The 25,539-nt window shown below is 39.1% G+C and overlaps 1 protein-coding gene across 1 annotated transcript in view; it reads left to right on the forward strand.

Annotated features, from left to right (window-relative positions):
* The first annotated feature begins 6,114 nt into the window (after positions 1-6,114).
* The window catches only part of LOC142749241 (neuron navigator 3-like), a 131,683-nt gene continuing 112,258 nt past the window's right edge, over positions 6,115-25,539 (forward strand). The window contains exons 1-4 of the mRNA XM_075857000.1: positions 6,115-7,145; positions 10,065-10,173; positions 15,199-15,582; positions 20,041-20,160. Of these exons, the coding sequence (XP_075713115.1) occupies positions 6,596-7,145; positions 10,065-10,173; positions 15,199-15,582; positions 20,041-20,160 (1,163 nt within the window). The 5' untranslated portion in view covers positions 6,115-6,595. The remainder of the gene's footprint in view (positions 7,146-10,064; positions 10,174-15,198; positions 15,583-20,040; positions 20,161-25,539) is intronic.

Raw genomic sequence — 25,539 nt, forward strand, 5'->3', positions numbered from 1 at the left:
TTCAACCCTTGTAAGCTTTCTCTGTAAGGCAAAATTGTTTGATGGCAAATAGTTGTCTGCATGAGCAGATAATAAACATCATAAGAGACATAACATTCAAGTAATCATTTTCAAGTGGTTTAGTGCATTTGAGAGATAACAGTATAATCTCCAGAGTGCTATATCTCTTCTAGCAACACTACGTCCCTTTTGAATTATTTATGAAAACATTGTCGGAAATTAGTGCTCTTGTTTAATGTAATGCGGCCACCAGTAGATGAATATACCGCAGGAACTGGGGAGACACAGATTTTAATTTCACACATTAATTAGCATGAATATTGATTTTTTTTAGATGACATAAAAATAAGATTACAGATAAAGATGAGTAATCTTCTTCATTGCAGAACACACTCAGAAAATGAGACCACTTCCTTATCACCTGGTGATTCCTGCACAAGCCCAACTAAAAGTGAGTCATTATATAGTAAGACAGCCAAACAGTGCCTGGAGGAACTTTCTGGTAAGTATTTTAGTCAACAACTAAGTACATGGAATAATAGACATAGTAACAGTTAAGATGAACAATGCTTTCAATGTTACGTGATGTATTAAAATTGATTCAATTAACTCTCCTGGATGAGTATTTGTGCCCAAAAAACACTAGTGAACTGACATCTATAAGTCACCGGGTAATAATTCTCTCCATGCATCAGAGAGGAGTCCTTAAACTCACTTCAGCACAGAAGACAATGTGTCCTTAGCCTACCCAAATGTTGTGTTAGACTAGGGTTGCTTGGACTTACTATCAATTTATATGGAACATATGTATGTGCACTTTCAATAGCATCGTAAACGTAGTAGTTTTCATTGTGCACACGGTTCACATCAATAATAAATTCTGATTATTATTATTATTATTATTATTATGAGAATTGCCCCTAACAGTGATGGCTCTAGATAACCTTCAACCATGGTTGTCTTCATCTGGACTTTTGAGGCCCTTAACTGCATTACCACCTGAGACACTTGTACAACTTCTGGTATTCTGGTAGGCTAGCTCTATAATTATATTGTAAAGTGAAGGTTGTCTAGTCCTCTTTAATTGATGAAAAAAAAAAAATCAGGATTACTTGAAGGGTCAAGGAAATATGGATATTCTGCTTTGGTCAGTTGGAAGATGTATAAAGGGAACTTTCCCCTAAATAGTTTGAGTTCCCAGCATTTCCAGTCTGTTCATTGAGCAGGACTGTTACAGCACTTTGGACAATAGATTTGTCTAAACTTTCTATGCATAAAGGAAATGGTGTTTTTCATTGAAAAGCTTTAAAGTGGGATTCCTTACTTAGAAATGTATGGCATATCCTATATGCCATAAATGTCTGATAGATCCAGATCCTAGCTCTGGGATCCGCACCTATATTGAGAACGCGGGTCACCCGACCTCCGCTTTGCCTTGTGCTGTGGCCACAGATTCCAGACGCTGACTAGTGGAGAGGGGGCAGCACATGCACACGGCTCTCTCCATTCTGTCCAATCGGAGTTATGGAAACAGCCGAAAAACGCTGCTCGGCTATTTCTGCAACTGCCATAAAACAGAATATCTTACAATGCCTTTAACATGCATGTACCTAAAGGACTAGCATAGGGTAATTTTCATTAACTGTGAAGAGTCCATTTAGGATGTGCCGTGTCTCTTAACTCAAAATCTTCTGGTTCCAATTGTCTGATGTTTTGATTTCCGTCTTCATTCCAAGCTACTTTTAGCAACTTGCTTCATGGTTTCCAATCCAACATTGCAGAATGTATAGCCAACATGATTTAACATATTGCAGCATTTAAAAAAATAAAATAAAATTACTTCCCAAAAGTGTTCTTTTACTAGATCCATATTGCAAATATCCTTGTGTTCTGGCTTGGTTGGCTTGTTTGCCTCTCTTGTGCCAGGTTCCCACACACCGTTTTAATGTAGTTACGGAAACTGCATAGTTCAGTGCTAGACTGTTTCCATAACTCCCATTGACGTCTATAGGAGTTAAGGAAACAGCATAGCTCAGCGAGCTCGGCTGTTTCCATAATCCCCACCATCTTCACCGCCTAATTGCAGAGGCCAGCGGCCACCTCACCAGGCAAAGACCGGGTCAGGGAATCCCCGTTAATGAGATAGGTGCGGGTCCCAGAGGTGGGATCCGAATCTATCAGACATTTGTGACATATCCTGTGGATATGCCATAAATGCTGTGAGACAACCCCTTAAAGTCTTAACCCTAATTGAAAGTTAAGTTTCTTGTCCTGTGTATTATTACATATTTATTAATAACAAAGGTGATTTATTTAGAATAATTTTTCCAACTTTGATTTCGCTCAAAGTATTATGCATTTCCAAGCTTTTTATATTTATTTGTGTGCCAAAATACTAATCAGTCTTTCATGCCTGAATCGGGAACATGTACTTTCTCAAAATCTCAGCAAAAGGGAAACAGATGGTAGGAAATGCAGTTTTTGAAATATAGCCCGTTATCTAAAAATTAAGATTCAGTACTAGCCGAACACTGCAGGGCTAATGTGATACATACAATATTGGCAGTAATAAATTGAACGTGTTTAGTACAAAAAAGTAAAAAATACGTGAATAACGGAGTAAAATCTGCATCATAATTGTGCCCCATTTTTCAATTTTCTCCTCCTAATAAAACCAATGCCATGCTGTTCAGTACATGATTGTTTGTAGAACTAATTATGAGGAGGGACATTTGTGTCTTCTTCTAACAACAACATGGCCGCATGTTAAAAAGGAGCAGAAGCTCTTCCCAACCCCCGTTATGGTAATGGGTCCTGAGGTGATAATAAATGTAGGGATCCTGATTTGGCAATTGATGTGTGTAACATTTTAGTTTTAGCCTGGAGTGCCGCTGCGGCCACTTAATGCTCCGGATCGTTGGGGGGTCCCAGTAAATGGATCCCAACTGATCAGAAAGTTTTTGCATATCCTAGCTATATGCAATCCCTTTATGAGATGTAAATTACACTTTATTAAAATTGCAATCACAGTAAAAATCACTTTGTTATTGGCTAAGCAGTGAGAAAACAATAAATAGAAAGACCCTGAATATAATGGTACGTGTAACCTAGTTAGAGAAAACCGAAAGACAACACAACACGACCTTTAGTATGCAATAAAAAGAAATATTTTAATGAATAAACATTTAAAATATACAAACATATATGGATAAAATAAAATCACAAATCCAACCTATACATTAGGACAGAGAAAGAAAAATCGCAGTAGAAGTGGCAGAAGTATAAATTGTGTCACGGTCCTACAGGAGAATACCAATGGGCGCTGAGAGCAAGGAATGAATATCAAGAAACAATAAAACAGTGCAACAAGGTATTGAAAATCTCACAGTGGAGGCACACATTGATTAGCTTCATATAGAATGGCAGCCACAATGCCCGGGTAGGACTGGTCCCACACCACCGCTGCGCTCCCGGCGTGCGTTTCGCCGTAGCTTCGTCAGGGAAACGCACGTCGGGTCCTACCTGGGCATTGTTCACCAATTTTAATCTAATTGTATCTCCAGGTATTATCATTATGTTCTTACTATATCAACACATTGTGGCTATGATTTCTATGTGACTAACATTCTTGTTGCACTATGTTTTACTTCTACCGCGATTTTTCTTTCTCTGTCCTAATGTATAGGTTGCATTTGTGATTTTATTTTATCCATATATGTTTGTATATTTTAAATGGTTATTCATTAAAATATTTCTTTTTATTGCATGCTAAAGGTCGTGTTGTGTTCTCTTTTGGTTTTCTCTATATTGGCTAAGCAGTGGTCTAGGGCATACCAGAGGAGGCAACCCAAGCAACTATGAGTAGAGGGGACCAGACTAGTTAGCAAGCAACTGAGAGGGAATCTGTCAAAGGGTCATGATGCAAGGGGGGATGGAGGGCACTAGACACTAGACCATCTTGTCTCATGATATTGTGGTGTTATTGCATGGCACCCTGGTTTGAATTATGGTATTGGGTCCTATCTGATCTATATACACTCATGGTAGTGGCATATGATTAGAATTGGCCCAGACCTTTCATTTGCTACAGTGCCCTGTTGAGGTAAAAAATGTTTTTGTTTTTATTGTATTATTAGTGTAACAAGAACAAACAATTATATGTGAATTTAAACTTTTTCGTACATATTCAAGTGAATGGGTCTGAGCTGAAAGACCAGATATAGTCACGTGCGTTGCTGTGTCAGGAACTGCAATAATCGTGCCTGGGTGCTCCAGTGAGCATTCTTGCCTTCGTTCTGCCGATCGATGGGGGTCCCGTATGGCCCACCACCTTAATATAGGCCATTAATGTAAAATCCTAGAAAACACATTCATAACTATAGAAAGAAAGGTACATTTAAAACATTAAATATTTTGTTGTTGTGATTGTTCATGATATGTTACATTTCTAAATATATATTGAATGCCTATCTGCAATCTTCCCTTTGGACTAGTATGTGCTTTCATTGGCTATTACTTTATTTTAGTTATCTAGAGCCATTTATCCCACACTGGCATATGTTTGGGTCCCTTTTTGGACTTTTGCTCCAATGCAGTCTTTTAGTTCTACCTTGTTGAAAATAAACTTTGTTTCAGTATATAATATGTACATTCCATCTATTCCTTAAAATAATAATAATCTTTATATAGTACCGACGTATCCCGCAGTTATTAGGGAATTAACTAGCAGTAAAAGGACAAATAATCAAAATTTCTGAACAAACAATTAACTAAAAAGTTCCGTGCCCATAAGAGCATACAATCTAATGTAAAACAAGGCAGATATCATTTTATTTTTTATAAGTCTGCAGTATAATCATTAAACATCTGAAGCGTGTTTCTAGAATAACCACAGCAGATATGCCTATTCCTGCGCTATTGATTCTGTCAAAAAAACGGAAACCTGACGGAATGGTGACAAACGGAAACCTTTAGCAATGTTTCCGTCACCATTGATATCAATGGTGATGCAAACGGAAGCAAAGTTTTCCGTTTGTCTTTCCGGTGAGAAGTTCTACCGGGGGAAACCTCTGACGGAACCCCTCAACGGAAAGCCAACGCTGATGTGAACAGGCCCTTACAAGTACTTTTCAAGTTGGTTGCTTGGTTGTTTTTATGGAAATGAGTCAAACCATGTGTGATATTTCCAATTTTTAACATAATACAAAAAGGATTCCAGACTATGTGGTTAGATTACCAGGAAGGTTATAGAATAGGTAATTTTTATAGAAAGCCGTTCAAATACAAACATATCAGTTGCCCATAGCAACCAGTCAGGGGACTTTTTATACTCCACGTCGCCTCAGGAGAATGAGGGTTACAGTCCATTTGATCGGTACAGATGACTGCTCCACTTTTTGTCTGCGCTGCTTTTTTTTTTACATAAGACCCAACATTATTAATAATAGCATAAGACTAGCATTCATGAGTCAATACATTAAAGTCTAACTTGCGGACCAGCCCTTTATGGGATTTTACTTCAACTAATTTTCCTTGCATATGACATTGAAGACGCATTCTCCTTTTACCAGACAAAGCTTGATATTCTTCTGCTTTTGGACTGTGCTGTAAACTTGTGATGCGAATGTCTTGCCTTAGGCAGTGACACTACAGTGAACTTCTTCTCCTCAGTACACATTTATTTTTGGACTGTGCAGATGCTATAGGAAAAAAAAAATGTGAACTTGATTATGAAACCATTTTATTTACTGGGAAAAAGGCAGTATATTCCTAGACCAACGATGCATATCTGTGTATCAGCAGTACGATACCCCACAGGGTTGTCATAAAGCATATCATCAATGCTCTTATTAAATTAACCTGTTAGTCTACACTAATTCCGACAGCAAATAATTCCGCCACATTCATAGTGTCAGTATTAAATTCTCTTATATCAATTACAACACGAGCTGTGAATGCTGGCTGATATTTAAGATGCACAGACGCAACAATCTCTGAACTTTAACCTGTCAGTAGACGACCTGTCGCATTGTGATCTGGGCAGCAGCTTGGTCTGATCTGGAGGTTGCCCGCTGCCATGGCAGCTAGCAGCATATACTGCAGTGCACGGGAAGAGTCAGATCTCAGGATGCAGGTTGAATACTAAATGTTTGCAGACGACTTGTGCAGAGCTGAGCTTCTCTTGTATTGAGTTCTGACGTGAGCACACTGTACTTGCAGCACTGTGTCAGATAAAGTGTTGGGGATCTGTGTTTCAAGACAACGTCTTGAGAAGGCAAGAAAAAACACACGGAGAAAAGACATTTTTTTTATTTGAGATTTTGTCACAATGAAGATATTGCTCTTGAAGACCTCTGGCTGTCTGACGGAGAGAGAGAAATGGGTTATGCTCCTAGGCTGGACTGGCGTGTTGAAGGATCATGCTTTACATCTATTTCCTAAGGATTTCTAACAGCGTTACTATTACCTCTGCAGTTGTAGCACAGAGATGGGGTTGGTGTTTCATACTGCACAATATAGCACAAGCCTGCAAGGTGAATTCTACATTTTTTACTTATCGTGTTGATGTAAATCTCAGCAAATTCAATTTTATTGAATGATGCAACGCCCTACTGAATTGCCACTTGTCAAGAAGAAGGACATCCGAAGAAATGCCTGTCTCAGGAAACAAAAGTCTATGACTAATCTCTCATTTATCAGTGAAAGCACAGAAAATGGCATGCTCTTATCGTATCAGGCAAGCTGGCATGAAGAGGCCTCCAACTCCCAACTTCACTTTGTTCAGAGGGGAGAGAAAGTTCAAAAGGCTACGAGCTGTCTCTCAAAGATGTTCTCCCAGTCTGTGCAAACTCTTCTTCCTGCTGCATCACGGGAAACCGAAAATGGTGCTTCCAATTGTGGTCTCGCTTCACGCCGGAGGTCATCATATCATTTTACTGGAAATCAAGATATTTTGATGTTTTCAGTGGCTGGATGCCCCCAGCTTGGGGATAGTCAGCCCAATACTAATTTATATGATATTCGCAAAAGCTGGTCGGAGGAAGAGGAGGATAATTGCTTGCGTGAAGGAACTGCTTATTTGGATGAGGAAGTCATTATGACCATGCTGGTTGATTTAGAACAGGCATTGTATTGTGAATCACTTGGTGAGTCAAAAGGCGTTCACCTAAAAAAAACCTGGACATCCAAGGGCTTGTCCACACAACGGAATTGCTGCAGAAAATTTCTGTAGCAATTCCGTTGAAAGTAACAGACTTTCCCCTGCGTCAAAAACGCACCATTTCCTGCATTTTTAAAAGCAGAAAATGGTGCGTATTTTGCTGCGTTTTTCACAATGCTGCGAGATGGTGTCCACTTTCCGCAGCAAGAATTGACATGCTGCGGTACGAAAAATACGCACCGCAGGTTCATTTCTGGTCGGAATATTTACAAAGCATGTGGATGAGATTTGTTAAATCTCATCCACTTTGCTGCTACTGTATTCTGCTGCGTTTTTTACGTCCGCAATTCCAGACGGAATAAAACGCAGCAATTCCGCTATGTGTGGACGAGCCCTTAATCTGAGCTATCATTCTTATGTAAAGTATTTTAATATTCTATTCAGCATTTTCTACGTTATTTTGGTGTATGTCATGCTGGATTTTTTTTAAGTTAAACGCCCATAGAAGATGTCACACAGCATTTCACAAATCCACATTGCAAAAACCTTGTGTATTTACATGCAACTTTTGCAATTTTTTCTGCCGCACCATCACCGCTATGTGTGAACATACCCTAACTTTATTTCATTATGTGAAATATCTTAATTCTTAATGAATGGTTATTTGATTTGTTAAAGTTTCTGATATAGCAATAACAACACATTTGTATATCTATAATGTATATGAAATATAAATTCATTCTATGTCAAATATGGTCAATGGAAAGATATATTATTTTGTCTTATAGTTTTTCATACCATAGATCAGAAGACTATTTGACAATTAGACATTTTACTAATCATTTTAACGATTGTATCATATGAATAATAATTGATTGTAATCGCTGTTAACCTCAATTTAAAATAGTTCATCTATACAGTGAAGGAAATAAGTATTTGATCCCTTGCTGATTTTGTAAGTTTGCCCACTGTCAAAGACATGAACAGTCTAGAATTTTTAGGCTAGGTTAATTTTACCAGTGAGAGATAGATTATATATATAAAAAAAAACAGAAAATCACATAGTCAAAATTATATATATTTATTTGCATTGTGCACAGAGAAATAAGTATTTGATCCCTTTGGCAAACAAGACTTAATACTTGGTGGCAAAACCCTCCATGACCTTAATGTGCTTCTTTTTGAGCCACTCCTATGTTGCCTTGGCTGTATGTTTCGGGTCATTGTCGTGCTGGAAGACCCAGCCATGAGCCATTTTTAATGTCCTGGTGGAGGGAAGGAGGTTGTCACTCAGGATTTGACGGTACATGGCTCCATCCATTCTCCCATTGATGCAGTGAAGTAGTCCTGTGTCCTTAGCAGAGAAACACCCCCATAGGCCATAGGCAGCATTTCTCTTCCTCCAAACACGGCGAGTTGAGTTAATGCCAAAGAGCTCAATTTTAGTCTCATCTGACCACAGCACCTTCTCCCAATCACTCTCAGAATCATCCAGATGTTCATTTGCAATCTTCAGACGGGCCTGTACATGTGCCTTCTTGAGCAGGGGGACCTTGCGGGCACTGCAGGATTTTAATCCATTACGGCGTAATGTGTTACCAATGGTTTTCTTGGTGACTGTGGTCCCAGCTGAGCTTGAGATCATTAACAAGTTCCCCCCCTGTAGTTTTCGGCTGAGCTCTCACCTTCCTCAGGATCAAGGATACCCCACGAGGTGAGATTTTGCATGGAGCCCTAGATCCATGTCGATTGACAGTCATTTTGTATGTCTTCCATTTTCTTACTATTGCACCAACAGTTGTCTCCTTCTCACCCAGCGTCTTACTTATGGTTTTGTAGCCCATTCCAGCCTTTTGCAGGTCTATGATCTTGTCCCTGACATCCTTAGAAAGCTCTTTGGTCTTGCCCATGTTGTAGAGGTTAGAGTCAGACTGATTAATTGAGTCTGTGGACAGGAGTCTTTTATACAGGTGACCATTTAAGACAGCTGTCTATAATGCAGGCACCAAGTTAATTTGGAGCGTGTAACTGGTCTGGAGGAGGCTGAACTCTTAATGGTTGGTAGGGGATCAAATACTTATTTCTCTGTGCACAATGCAAGTAAATATATATAATTTTGACTATGTGATTTTCTGTTTGTTTTTTTTTATATATATATATATATAATCTATCTCTCACTGGTAAAATTATCCTAGCCTAAAAATTCTAGACTGTTTATGTCTTTGACAGTGGGCAAACTTACAAAATCTGCAAGGGATCAAATACTTATTTCCTTCAAGTGACAGAAATGGCAACACTGTTTGCTGTGTCAGCGAGCAAAGGAATGCACTGAATATATCATCTATATTTGAATAGACTTCTCTCTGGTCGTTGTTGGCCTAGTCTTAGTCTCATCATTTCCCTACTATTCAGGGTTAATGCCAGTTGCCAGTTAATTACCGTTGGCCAAGTTCCCAAGTTTTTTGCTCTGTCAGATGTCGGTCTCAGCACGCCTATATGTACAACTCTACTGCAGTAATTGCTTCACCATGGAAAACCACAATAATACTATGTTTAATGATTTAAAAGATTTTTTTTCTTGTTTGCTATTGAAGTGGACCCCATAAAATATTTTAAGGACATGTAACTATTTCACTCTATATATATATATATATATATATATATATATATGACTTGATCCTCACTCAATAGTGACTGATACAAATGTAATATAGATTACTGGTATTATTATTCATAATAAGGATTTTTTTTTTCCGAGTTTTCTAACTTTACTGTTGTTGTTCCAACTAGCTTTATATATGAATTGTAACTAGATATAGAGCAGGCAAATCCTATATTCTCACTTAAATCTACTCCCGCATTGTTTATGTGCTGATAGTAACTGTATTGTGATTATTTTGTGTAGGTGAGGATCCAGAAACACGAAGAATGAGAACTGTAAAGAATATAGCAGATCTCAGGCAAAATCTAGAAGAAACTATGTCCAGTTTACGTGGGACTCAAATAAGTCACAGGTATGGATGAGCAGCTTTACTCACAGATTTGTGTATTTCATGTAGATGCATTCATAACTAAGTCAGCTTCACGTGCTTCATGTTTTTCCCAAATGGATGATTATTAGAAGCTGCCACAAGTGTAACCAGTGGTAAACCGCATTAGATGACTAAGATACTACGTGTGCATGGTCCATGATTATGGCACGGACGGCACGAACATTGTCATTCACGGGCTGTCCGCAAACGGAGACCGTGCACACACGAGATATGCATTGACTTTAAGTAGCCCGAACCGCAAATGCGGCCCGTAAAATGACTTGTCCTATTTTTTTGCTGTCTGGGCTCCCGGTCCAATGCACAGACTGCGGAAACTACGGTCGTGTGCATTGGAACATAGGATAGAATGTGTCCTATACTATCTGCAATTGCGGCTCTGCATTTGCGGATAGTATGCTGAACGTAATACATGGTCGTGTGAATGAGGCCGCATTCTTTTATTATTTACTGTTTGCTATGGATAGAATTAGTCATATTTGTCACTACTTGTAAAGATTATGGTTGCAATATTGCTGGTAAAAATAAAATAATAAAGTCATTGAAATTCCCCCAGGACTCTTTTGTTGATTAGAAATACCTGGGAGGAAGAACATTCCCTACATTGAGTTTCCAAAATCTATTAGTTGTTGAGGGGACAGGCACTTACATGGTCCTTAAAAATGCTTGCTGTATAATCAGGGGTGGAGATAAACAGCAGCGAGTCCCTGAGCAAGAACAGTTTATGTGTTTAACAGCTCACCCCATTTATCCACCAGTATTTGCGAGCCATACAACTCATTAGCTCAGTCCCTTACATTTAATCTAATAGACAGTAGGAAGCTAAAATTAGGTAGCATTGGGCCCGCTTACATACTGGGCCCTTGTAGTATGATATGTCAACCCCTGTGCGTAACGTTCTTTATGCTCCCATTACATCAATGGATTTATGTCCATTAAGTAAATGGCTTTAAAGTTGCCCCATTAGAACAGAAGATTTTGGCATTTTAAAAGGAAGTACTCCTTTTCTCAGAACAGTTAGGGTATGTGCACACACACTAATTACGTCCGTAATTGACGGACGTATTTCGGCCGCAAGTCCCGGACCGAACACACTGCAGGGAGCCGGGCTCCTAGCATCATACTTATGTACGATGCTTGGAGTCCCTGCCTCGCTGCAGGACCACTGTCACGTACTTCATTCAATAGGAACCTTCATTGTTTACTCCCAGGGGATAAAACTACCTCCTGGTCATGCAATAATCACATAGGTGATCTGTTTGTTACAGTCCTGTTATCAGAGCTGTGTCTTTAAATAAACCATCCATCTGTGTGATCATCACATGACCCTGGACAGATATTAACTCCTTGATGTCTGACGGACAGATGCTAGTTCCCACATTGTGGCAAATATATCCTCCACAATGATCTTGTGGGTACTGCCCAGTCTACCCACAAGATCAGCGGCAGGAGCGCATCTATTATACACAGCCGGGCTCCTCCTGCAACTGCGGGGATCAGAAAAGTAGTTCCAATCCCAGCAGTTTAATACTTAGATGCCACACAGTGACTGCAACATCTAAGGTGTTTTACAGGGGGAGAGGGCTCCCTCCGTCAGCCTGTCGGTGCCGATAGGTAACTATGGCATCTGGAGTATTAGGCCCTGTTCACATTGAGATTTTTGGCCCGTTTTTTTGACGCGGAAACCGCGTCGGAAGCCTCGCCAAGAAACATCTGAAAATGCCTCCCACTGATTTCAATGGAGACGGAGGCGTTTTTTTCCGCTAGAGGAAGAGAACGCTCGAGGGAAAAAAAAGCGTCATGCTCTTCCATTGGGCGTTTCCGTCTCTGACCTCCCATTGACATCAATGGGAGGCAGAAAAAGCGGTTTCCGCTGCCTTTTTTGCCCACGGCGCTCAATGGCTGCGGCCAAAAAAAAGCAGTAAAAAAACGCAATGAAAAACGCAGCAAAGTGTGCAGGCAGGTCAAAATCTGCCTCAAAATTCCGTCAGAATTTTTCTGACTGGAAAAAAAACTCAGTGTGAACAGGCCCTTAGGTTGCCTGTCCATGTAACACTGACAGACAATAATACTTCAGAATACTAAGTATTCCAAAACATTATAAAAGTGATAAAAGGATCGCTGCTTCAAGTCCCCAAGTGGGCCCAAAAAAAATTCTATACAATTATGTTTAATAACATTTAAAAACAAATTATAAAAATTAGTCAATAAATTAAAGGTACCCAAAAATGGTACCAATAAAAAGTACAACTACAATGCCATCACTTCGACAGAAAAAGAAAAAGAAAGTTATGGCTCTTGGAATGCAAGATGGAATAATGAGAAATTAATTTCTTGGAAAGAAATAACATTTTAGTGCATGGTAAACAGCAAAAAAAAACAAAAAAACTGCAAACAAACAATGGTGCAGTAGCTGTTTTTTTTTTGCATTCCCTCCCCCAAAACATTTTATGAAAGCTAATCAATAAATTATATGTACCCCATATTGCTGCCATTGCAATAACAACTCATTCCACAAAAAAACAAGCTCTCACACGAAAAAAAAATAAAAAGTTATGGCTCTGTCTTAGAATAAAAAAAATATATATATTTTTTTTAGTATTTTGGTCATTAAGGCCCAAGCAGGCCTGGTCATTAAGGGGTTAAACAATAAATGTTCCTATTGAATAACAACAAGCAGAGACCTTGGAAAATCATGAAGAATTGGTGCAGAAAGTTCATTAGAAAATGGTATACCGTTTCATTATAGAAAAAATAACATCTTTTTATTTTTTTTTTAAAAATGGATCACCATAAAAAATACATATATAGTAGAATAAGATAGAATTAAGATAACGGATTATTATTACTGCACGGCGCATGATGTAAAAAAAAAAAACAACAACTGATGGCAGATTTGCTGTTTCTTTCATTACCCCCACAAAAAAAATTATAAAAATGAGTCAATAAATTAAATGTACTACAACTCATCTGACCAAAAAAAAAAAAAAAAGCCATCATACGATTAATTACATTAAAGAAAAATAATAGGTTGAACAATGAAGGATTATGTGAGCTATCTTCAGCCTAAGGGTATGTTCACACGCAGTGTTTTCAGGCGTAATTCGGGCGTTTTACGCCTCGAATTACGCCTGAAAAAGGCCCCTAATACGCCTAATACGCCTAATACGCCTACAAATATCTGCCCATTGGTTTCAATGGGAATTACGAATAGTTTTTCATTGACTCCATTGAAAAACAGCTCCAAAAACGGCTATAAAAAACGCAGTGAAAAACGCGAGTTGTTAAAAAAACGTCTGAAAAATCAGGAGCTGTTTTCACCTGAAAACAGCTCTGTATTTTCAGATGTTTCTGGTCACTGCGTGTGAACATACCCAAACAAGCAGAGCCGATCACATATACAGGTGCAAAATAAAAACCTAAAAATAGAGTCAAAACCATGCTTATACTGATAAAATAAATAATTTTATTGGTACAAGATATAAAAAACACACACATTAAAATCACAGATGATTACCACAGTGTGAAGCTATTGACGCCAGACAGTTGTCAATAGTTGGATAATAAATACACATATATATGTGTTTTGGAAGTATCATGAGTAAGGCTTGGAGTAACTGCAACCATGAAAGCACATTCAGTGCTCTACATAGTGTATACAATATATAAACCCAGGAGACATGTAATGTGTTCTCGATAACATGCAAAGAGTCCCAGGTCTGAGTAATCATTTGAAGGCAAAGATGCAGTCAGCACCAGTCCCAAACAAATGGTTACATAACAAGTATATGTGGATATATAGTATAAGCAACTTACCCATAGATTTGCGCTGTCTGGCGTCACACCCGACGTACGTTTCGTCTGGGGGCTCTCAGCCGAAACGTACGACGGGTGTGACGCCAGACAGCACAAATCTATGGGTAAGTTGCTTATACTATATATCCACATATACTTGTTATGTAACCATTTGTTTGGGTCTGGTGCTGACTGCATCTTTGCCTTCAAATGATTACTCAGACCTGGGACTCTGCATATTATCTAGAACACATTACATGTCTCCTGGGTTTATATATTGTATACACTATGTAGAGCACTGAATGTGCTTTCATGGTTGCCTTACTCATGATACTTCCAAAACACATATATATGTGTATTTATATCCAACTATTGACAACTGTCTGGCCTCAATTGCTTCACACTATGGTAATCATCTTTGATCTCAATGTGTTTTTTATATCTTGTACCAATAAAATTATATATTCTATCAGTATAAGCATGGTTTTGACTCTATTTTTAGGTTTTTATTCTGATTATGTTATGAGTCACCGCTGACGTCACCCGTAGTCATGGGTGTTTTCTAATATATGCCCTCCCCCCATATAATATATTATATATATGACCTACTGATATCTATTTAGTTTCTTTATAGAGGGATATTTAGGTGGTCCTCCATATTGGTTAAACATATACAGGTGCTTCTGCACGTCTGCACCTTCGTTTCAGCGATGAGAGGGGTCTCAGCACCCGGATCTTACCGATCGAAACTTCTGACATATCGCTATTACATATCAAAAGGTTTCTTAAAGTACAGTAACTCTTAATAATATAATATGAGAGTCCTGCGTATGTTTTTCTCCGTCAAATACCCCAAGATTTTTTGTGGCGTTTGGCATACACAGCGGACCTGGACTTATAAAATGCAGCCCTTAACAGATCCACTTTTCCATAGCTTTTCTCATTGCTATTATCAATGACAATACAACTAACCAGCAAATATCCTCCCTCTTTGGATAAATAATTTACTACGCTCGTGTTTTTTGTATATCAAAGTAAGAAACTTGTCATATTTATGGTATTTACCCCTATCCACTAGACCTTTCCCGCATCTATATTAAAGAATTTCTAAGATTTGTCTAAAACACTACATTGAGTCTGTGTTTTTGCAGTTATATAGGTTTTATTATGTTATATTAATGTTCTTTTGTGCAGCACACTTGAAACAACTTTTGACAGCACAGTAACAACTGAAGTAAGTGGAAGAAGTTTGCCAAGTTTGCCAAGTCGATCCTCTACAGTGACATGGAGACTTGGACAGGCTAGCCCAAGGCTCCAAGCGGGTGATGCCCCCTCTTTTGTTGGTGCTTATCCTAGAAGCAATACTGGACGCTTCATCCACACAGACCCATCACGCTTCATGTATACTACACCTCTTCGTCGTGCTGCTGTTTCCCGGCTTGGAAACATGTCACAAGTTGACACCTATGAGAAAGGACACCATGACCTTGACATGTCTTCAGATGTGGATGTAGGAGGCTATATGAGCGATGGTGACATTCTTGGAAAGAGTTTGAGATCTGATGATATTAACAGCGGGTAAGTAATTTCTTTTAACCTCTTGGAACAGTAATAGTTTTTAATAATGAACAAATATGTATATGCTAATGCATCTCTTCCTATTAAGAGAGTTAGAACACTTGTTAAAAAGGCAAATGGGTTTGGATTTTATATATGTTTTATATACATATGTGCAGAGTATAATGTGTGTGTGACTTTGATTATTCCATATGCCAATTTAACCCTTTCACTTCATTGACACTTTTCACACAAACAAATAAACTCCAAGAAATAAGAATTCAGGATTTGCAGAGTTCATAGATGCCACTCATGTCTATGTCTACTTGCATATCTTCACCAGAACTGAATAGACCAAGCATCACGGTAAATACTTAAGTCATGGAGTCGACATATAGTCTGACTAGGTGATTAGATGAGCTACTGCATATAAAAAAAAGATCCCCAAAATGTGAAATATCAGAGTACATATCCTCTTTGACTGGTAAGAAGGTCATAACATGTACAAAAGTTATTTTACCACCCCACTCATTCTTGGCAACAGCTCCGATTTTGGCGGAACAATTCCAGGAACCGGAACGCAAAAGATGTGGAGTGTTGTAAGAATGCGGGAATGACCCACATTCTAAAAGGGTCACTTCATATATTTATTTAGCATTTGTACATATGGAAGTTCTATGTAAATTTAGCATTTCTCCCCAGGGTTGAGTAACAGAGGATGACATGTCATGTGTGATTTTACGGTTATGTATAAATTGTACTGATTGTGGTTCACAGGCAGTGATGGCTTGCAACTGTGGCTTTAAGAGAATGGGCCGGACGCTGTATTAGTGCAGTAACAGCCTTGGGGATTTGACACATCGTGGCTATGCTGAGTTATCACGCTGGGGAAGCTACTTAATTCATAAAAGGTGGCTCAGTGCACAAGCTACGACTCATTGACAAAGGAGTGCCTGAGGACACTAGTGTTACTTGGGGGCCAGTAGTGGCAGGCGGTGACAGTGGTAGGAGACTCCCCACTTATGCGTACTTCTATGGGTCGGGTCATGGGCAGGAGCCTCCCCATGAGAGACAGTGTGTGGTATGGGTGACGGTGGCAGGAGCCTCCCCGCAAGCAAGCAAGCAAATTTGGATACGCTGCAAGCCAGGAGGTTAAACAAGGGCCTGCATTTAAATAAAACAAACCCCTTTACCAGGGAGGAGTGCCCTAGACTAAGTGGTGAGCACACAATGTCGACCATGACACTGTAATGTTTCCACTAGGGAAAAAAATTGGAAACGAACTTGTAACTATCACAAAAATGCCAATACAAAATGTTTGCAATAGTTAGAAGGCTACTTGTGACTTTTTATTTTTTTTTATTTTTAAAGAGAATCATTAAAGTTGTGTCTTGTTCACATATGTACTGTGATTTTACCATGAATTGGGGGCAAATTCATGTTGCTGTGTAGCCAGAACCTAAGGCCCCATGCACACGACCGTAATTTTGGTTCGCAATTGCGGATCAAAATACGGTTCCATTAATTTCTATGACCCATGGACACCTTCCCGTATATAGTGATTACGGGCACGGTCGTGTGCATGTGGCTTAAATATTATCTCTTATGAACCACATTATGTACAGTATACTATAGAAACAATTATTATCAGTCTGTTATATATTGTATGCATGAAATTGGGATATTTCCAAAGAAAAACCCATAATTAATTCTAGTTAATGCTACTAACTAGTAGAATAGCAATAAATTATATTCAGACCAGAAGGGATTTTTTTGCCAAACACTGGCTATGAATGGCTTCTTTAAGCTAAGTCTCCTGGCCTGATGATTGGTTAATCTTCCTTTACTTTATCCCTTGACACCACAGTAAATGCCTCTTACTTATCCATTTCTCTGGCATTATAGCACATTTTCTTGATACAGTTTTGACAACTCCTATGTGTGGTAAAGAGGAATTATCGTACTTTCAATGCTCATCCTCTTTGATTTGCAATTCCACATTGGCTCTTATTCTATTTTTAATCCTTCCACATATTTATATTATCACTTAATTAAAACAATTCCTCGGCTGCATTAATGTGATAAACATAGAGGATTTGGCTTCCAAAAACTTCCTCAATTCTATTGTGGATTATTCTGCTATTTTTGTAGCACAAGAACTGATGTAGACAGACTGCAAGAAATATGTTTTCTTTACACAACTGTAAAATTGAAGAAATACACAAGGACATATACAGCAGTTATACAGCATACATGTGCAACGTGTGTCCTGCGGCAGACAGAATGTACACATCACAAAGGCTCCAAAACTTCTTTCTGTCCTATATTACATATATATATATAATGGTTAGCCATACTGAACCAACACAGAAAGTGTTCATCATGACAGTCCAGTCTGCCAGGGACGGCACAGGATTCTTGGCCAGCTAAAGAAAACCGTTTAAGTCTAATGACATGCCACCAGCATATCAGACTAAGATATATTAGGTTAGTGAGTTTTGCACCAGAACCCAGCTTAGGCGCCATGCACACGACCGTAGAATTCGTCCGTAATTGTGGACCGTGATTACTGTCCGCAATTACGGACCCATTAATTTCTATTGACCACGGACACCTTCCCGTATATTTACGGGAAGGTGTCCGGGCCGTAGAAAGCCTCCACAAAAGATAGGACATATCTTTTGCTTTTTACGGACAAGGCTCCCATAATTTGTATGGGAGCATGGGCCGTAAATGTGGGTGGCTGTCCGTGGCCGTGCCTGTAATAGCGGACCATGATTACGGGCACGGCCTCAGGCCCCATGCACGCGACTGTACTTTTCATCCGTAATTACGGACCCATTCATTTCTATGGGCTATGTATACCTTTCCATATTTATACGGATAGGTGTCCGTGCCGTAGAAATTATAGAACAAGTCCTTTTCTTTGTCCGTAATTACGGCACAAACTCCCCATAGAAGTCTATGTGCATCTGTAGCCGTCCGTAATTATGTAAGCATTGCCATGTGTTGCCAGGGGATTACTCTAGATTCCTCCCTGTTTTTTGGTGGATCCGTAAATACGGATGCACTATGGACCATTTTTACGGACACCCTTCCGTATATGAGGATGATTTAGGGATGGCTACGGATCCGTATTTACGTACAGTATTTACGGATGGATGAAAAATACGGTCATGTGCATGACGCTTTAGGTTTGTAGGACGGAAAAATGGGGCAGGGTTTATAAGCAGATTAGAGCTAGCATTGGCTAGGACTGTATGGTGCCATCCATCCACTGTAAGTTATGGCATTGTGACAGCCTCTTTGTAATTTCTACTTGTCCCAATTACAATACCATGAGTACTACTGTAAGCAACTGTAAGTGCATCTTTGTCTACTGACATGTCAGGGGATGGTGTTAGTGACATACTAGGGGCTGAGCCCCATCAGTTGTTACATACAAAGGGCTGTAGTGTTCATAAAGGCACCATGCCCCTTCTTTTTTTTTAGGTGTCTCTTAGCTTCACTTTGAAGAGTTTAAGGTTATACACTATAATGGTCTCACAGCTTTTGTCCTGAGTGAAGCGAAAACAGACAGGACAGACAGGAACCAAATGGATAAAGTCCTTTGACGAGTGCCTAAAAGTAATTTACTGACCATTGATAGCCATAAAATGCTGCCTGTGGTCTGGAAGGGAAGGTTGGAGCATGAGTTTTCTATTTTTAGTCTTAGGGTATCAGATGGTTCTCCATCTTTACCCTATTATCTAGTCTATTCCAGACTATCTTTATATGCTCATACTATAAGCTCTTAGCAGAAGATATAATTACATTGTCAATAAAATTTGTCCAAAGTATAATACTGGTTAGTCACTATTGTCATAGCTAGAGATGCAACATAAAGCTTCTGGGTCCCAATGCAAAATATGTAACATGGTCCCACCTACCATGTGCCATTAATGATACCAGTGTCTCAGAAGGGCTTTTGGGCCCACATAGGTACCAGGGCCCAGGTGCGACTCCTACTTCTGCAAATCCTATAGCTATGCCCCTGCTCATGCCTTTCAGTCTATTCTTTACTAGAGACTGTAGAACAGATTCACCAGGTTCAGAGTGAACCAAAGTGATTGGCACTTTAAATATACAGTGAAGAATACCATTTTTAAACATTTATTCTCAATTCTGTGCATAACAAAAGATTCAGGTTTCCAGAAGCATTTCCTCGATAATGACATACCGGGAATATAAAGAAATTATCAGAATTTTACACAACAATGGAATAAATCTCTCTAGCATAGCAACCTGAATCCATGAAAATCAATTACTAAGCAATCTCAGATGTGATTCTCCTGCTTCTGCCGCATTTTCTTCAAGGTCACAACTGGTATTTCTTAAAGATGACCTTAATTATTATCATATGTTACATGTGATACAGATTTCTTTCAATTTGTTTGTGGACTTAATCTAAATCTTATAATAATTTTGTGTTTACATCAGGTATTTAACAGATGGTGGACTGAACTTATACACCAGAAGTCTTAATAGGATACCTGATCTTACAACATCTCGTGATGTCATTCATAGAGGGGTGCATGATATTGCTGTGGATGTAGACAGGTAAGAACTTACAGGTTGTGTGTTATTTTAAATATATATCCAGCTATAGAAAGAAGATGACGAACATATTTATATTGTATAGTAGAAATGTAATATCATGTAGGCTGTGTTTCTATTTTACCAGGATTATGTGATTTCACCGTCATGTACAGGTATTTGTAATGGCTCCTGATATTTACAGGATCATGAAAGGTTAAAAATGGTGCATTTTGTAAAGAAAAACAAGCATATTTTTGCATTAATATTAGGTGCATTTGGGAAAAAAATTGGAAAATGATTGCTGGTCATTTTGTTGTAATTTTTTTCTATGTATCATGTGAAAAGGGCTATGCTCTAATCATTTTTGATGTAGAGAAGACTCTTTTTCACACTGCGTTTAATGGTCCCCGTTCGACGCATACGCGTCAAAAAGCTCCCGTTGTATGCAGTGGCGGACTAAGTAGACTATAGGCCCTGGGCTGTTACCCAAACTTGAGCCCCCCTTCTCCACTGCCGCGTAGAACTATTGTTAACACTACCTTTTTGTGCAAGCATTAACAAAAGGGCGTTACGATTCCCATGGTAAAATGGCTGTGTGCCTACATACTGACAGTGTTCAAGGGGAATGGTATCACCCATCTGTCAATTCGTCCTGGACTTTTTGTGAAATACAAGTATTTCCTATAATAAACATGTCAGGAGAGGTGACAGATTCTCTATAAATCCAGTGACTCACAGGTGACATCTTCTCAGGTCCTAGTAATTTTTTTCCCTCTTTTATTCTCCATCCGGTCCAGACCCCATGACAACTTATTCTGGCCATGACCCATTTCTGCAGAATTTGCCACTCCGATATCTTCAGCTCCTCACTCTTCCAACATTTCCACACCTATAAACAAAGATAAAATTCTTATGGTGCCACACACTGTGCCCCTAAATATAATCGCACCATACATTGCTCCACTGAAAAAAATAGCACCAAACACTGTGCCACTGAATATAATTGTTTCAAACACTGTAAAGTAAAGCACCACATACACACAGCCCCCTGTAGATTGCACCACACAGACAATGTAGATCGCATCCCACACCCCCTTCTCCGACGATGCATGCCTGGTCTCTTCTAACCAGGCCGTATCCAGCGGAATGATGCAAGCGTCATCGCATTGACGTCATCGCGCCGCCTATATACAAAAAAAGGCCAAATTGCGGGGAAGGGAACCGACGTTTCCTTTGGACGCGGATACAATTGATTCCAGGGGCCTTCAGTGTTGTCGCTGTTTTTGACGTAAAAATGTGACAACTGCGATGTGGTCTAGGCGGCCATGGGCCCCATGGAAGCCTCTGGTAGCCGCCCATTACGGGCCTTTGGGGATCTGCCACTGGTTGTATACGTTAAATGAAAGCTTTGATGGATGCTTAACAGTGGCACCTGTAGCGCATAGATTATAATAAGGCATTTAATTTATACGTCATGAACTCTCTATGAGCCTTTTTCTGACGTATCAATTGAAAGAATCCCATTATAGTTTATGGGTGATGGATGTCAGTTTTATGCATCCGTTTAACGCATCCATCAACGATAGGTTATAATGACATCTGTTTAAGAGTACGTCGTAAAAAGCTATTGAAAAGCTCATGACGTATACGTTAATTGGATGTCTGTGATGAAGGCCATATCTGTCAATTATAGGTTACATGTTAAAAAAAAGAATGTATACGTTTAATGTGTATGCTTTTTTACAGTACGCCTCTGGATACAATAGCGTAGTCTAAAATGCTATTCTATCCAGCAAAAGAAAACAAAAAACACTCTTTTGTCCTCCATCTGTATAATAGAAGCCTATGAGTACGCTTGATGTAAGCGCTGGGAGCTTGCTCAAAGCATACGTCAAACATACAAGGAAAAATGCAGTGTGAAAAGGGCCTAACTAAGAAAAAAAAAGCCTTACATTAGAGAGTAATGATTATATGCTCTTAAAGTAGTTGCCTTATGAAGACAACCCTGTTGCACATAGAATCTGGCCTGATCAGCTGTTGGTTGTTCTAACCTCTGTCGCCGCCACATCTGGATATGCATTCCCCTGTAAAGATGTAGTATTACTTGCCAGGCATTAAATGAATAACTGACCACATGATACATGACTGGAATGAGTGAGAAAAACTTTTTGTGAGATCCTCTTTATTCCAGCCCTCTGTGTGATGTCTACATGGCCTGATAATGTATATGGAAAGGGGTTGTCATCAAGAGACAACCCCTTTAGCCAAAAAGTTATCCCATGTTCCTTGGGTTATGTAAATACCCTGGAGTTTACAGCAGAGTCTTAATAAAGATTTTACTGAAGAGTGATATGCTTGCGTGTGTCAAAAGTGAATATCATGAAGATTGTTACTGTACTTAAGGTACCACTTAGGTGGGTGTTACTTGCTAATCCTTAAAATGAGATTGAAGAAAATTGCTGACTTAGTGTTTCCAAACAAATATGTGTAAATCACTAATTTTTCAACAAGGCTTTTCTTAATTTGTAGAACCTCAAATTACCTACACCCTACAAGACTGACTGGTTGTTCATTGCCCCATTAGCTCTTTGTTGGCAGCTCTTCGAAAGCAAGGGACCCCCTCATAAGGGACCCCCTACATGATGTACATATGCCCAATTAGGGTTCCCTTGCTCACGAAGAGTTGGTAACAAAGAGCTATAAGACGGACTTATCTATACGGCTGCCATGTAATACTATATTTCCCCTGTAGTGGAAGCTTTAGGGAAAATATTTATCTGGCCCTCATTTGAAAGAGGTTGTATTACCCCTTTTAATAAGGATTAAAAAAAACTGCTCTATGACTTGCATTCATGTTATAAAGTAGAGGAATTTATGATTCAGTATTCAGTTTTGGGCTTTAGAACAGTAAGTGAATGCCATCAAATCAAATATTGTTATATATTCCGTTCTCGTTTTTCAAGCCCTTTAAATGTGTGGTGGAGTCTGAATTGAGATTTGGCAGCTGATCTTATTTTATGTTGGGTAATTCTTATAAAAAAATAATGGTGCCAAGTTTTATTTGTGTAATTCATCTCTCATTGAGTTTGGGTTGTGAACTATAGAAGCATTGGCGCAGTTGTAATTGTCAACCCCTGCTTTAATTTTATCATGTGATTCGCTTAGTGTCATATAAATGTTTACCATGGTTCTATCACATATAGAACAAATAACATGCACTTACCGTAGTTACTTCTGAGAACGTCCAGGCTCTGCCTGAGAAGGAAATTGTCCCTCTCTATTTTACTTTCCACTATTGGTTTTTATTAAATAATATAATAACAACTGATCAATGTAAATAACTGCAATGTAAGAAAATAATTTCTGCATGCCGAAAGCAGGAGAGTCATTAATATTTCATAAAAACATACTTCAAAACTGATTTCCACAGCACATTAGCCTTCAGTTGTGCTGTCACTGCAGTCTTATGGCTCTCTCTGCAGGCTATGTTATAGACGCAGTGGATTGCTTTATCTATCCAGCGGTTTCTTGAATGAGAAAATAAATAACGGTTTTATTCAACCTCTTAAAGCGATATTGTCAAAATGTACGTCAAAGTTTAGGGGGTGGAATTATGACATTTCAGTTGCCACATACAATTGAGTATGTTCTATAGGTGAATTTTATGTGTTATATAGATGATCGAAATGTACTCCGTACAAATAAATGCAGCCCATTAGTTGTGTACCTGTCATACAGGTATGGTGCGGTACTAATATTTGAGGCAACACTTCAAAAGTGCCAATAATCCAGGGCTGTACTTTGCATTAGACGCTAGAGGCATGAGGCTAAGGGCAGCCATTCAGGAGGAGATGCCTACCGCACAGGGTCAAGGCCGGCTTATATATCATGCAGTGTTTTTTGCAATTGTTATGTACATGTGATGTAGCTATCCCTGCTAAAAGTTTGGGTATCCATGCTACATTACACTGACTTATCAGAATATTATCTGAGAGTATTTTGTCCCTCCAGAGTCCGAGTACTGAAATGATCAATTCCAAAATCTGTGCTGTTGTATAAGAGCATTTCTCTGGCTGGTTTCCAGATGAGTAATACTTTGGGTACATGTAACACTAGAAGTTGCAGCAGTGCTTCAAAATTTGTAGGAGGTACAGCTGGTTCTGTATTTATGGGACTGCCACACAAGTAGAGGGGGCAGATTGGCCGGAATGTGGGTACATCTGACTGAAGGCTCTTTGTTATGATGTCTTCCATTCATTGTAGTGAGGTTCTAACTATGAATAACATTGTACTACATTTGCGCTTCATAGATTAGATCAATGTCTATTCCAAAAATACCTTCATCACACTACCAACCCCCAAATGGTCGACCTCTGCCCATGGTACTTAAAATATGTAGCCCAGGCAGTACACAGAGCAAATACAGCCTAGCCATAAGAGGGACTCTTAGTTTCTGCAGAGAACAACACCCAATTGTAAACCACACGCTCTTTGAGTTCATCACTTTTTGGGAATCATCTCAAATAACCTAACCGTTCTTATTGATGACCCTCATTTACAATACAATGAAAAAATGGGTATGCACATGTTTTATATAACTGTTCGCCTTCATAATAATTTTCTCTGGTGGGTCCAGCATACACCAGTAACACTGTGGTGTCCCCTTGAAGGTCCTCTATATAATGTGTTATATAATGCCATGTAAGCTTTTCCCTATCATACTGCACTCAATACTCCATAATTACAAAGTGAAAACAGAATTTTAGACATTTTTGCAAATGTATTAAAAATGAAAAACTCATATTTCGCATGTACATAAGCATTCAGACCCTTTGCATTGACAGTTGAAATTTAGTTCTAGGGGCCTCCCATTTCTCTAGATCATCTTTAAAATGTTTCTACACCTTGATTGGAGTCCACTGTGTTAAATTCATTTGACTGGGCATGATTTGGAAAGACACACCTTAGTCTATATAAGGTCTCACAATTGATAATGCATATCAGAGCAAAAACCAAGCCAAGAAGAGGAAAGAACTGCCTGTAGAGCTCAGAGACAGGATTGTGTGGAGGCACAGATCTGGAGAAGGGTACAAAAAAAAATGTCTGCTGCACTGAAAGTTCCTAAGAGCACAGTGGCCTCCTGTAAAGGATTTGCCAGACACAGCTTCTGTGTCGACGCCCGTGGTTAATCAGTCTGCATCTGCTCCTAGGTCTGATACCACTCAGGCTGGTAGGCTGAGGAGTGGGAGAACCTATCACAGCCTGGCAAGACGGAGCTAGCTCCCGCCCTCGGTCTATTTATACATTCATTTCCTGCTCCTTCTTTGCCTGTGATTCTGTCTTGTTTCCTGGCTCTGCTGTTCCTGCTAGTACTATTGACCTCTGCTTCAAATTGACCCT

Source organism: Rhinoderma darwinii, chromosome 3 (assembly GCF_050947455.1).
Source record: "Rhinoderma darwinii isolate aRhiDar2 chromosome 3, aRhiDar2.hap1, whole genome shotgun sequence".
Lineage (NCBI taxonomy): Eukaryota > Metazoa > Chordata > Amphibia > Anura > Rhinodermatidae > Rhinoderma > Rhinoderma darwinii.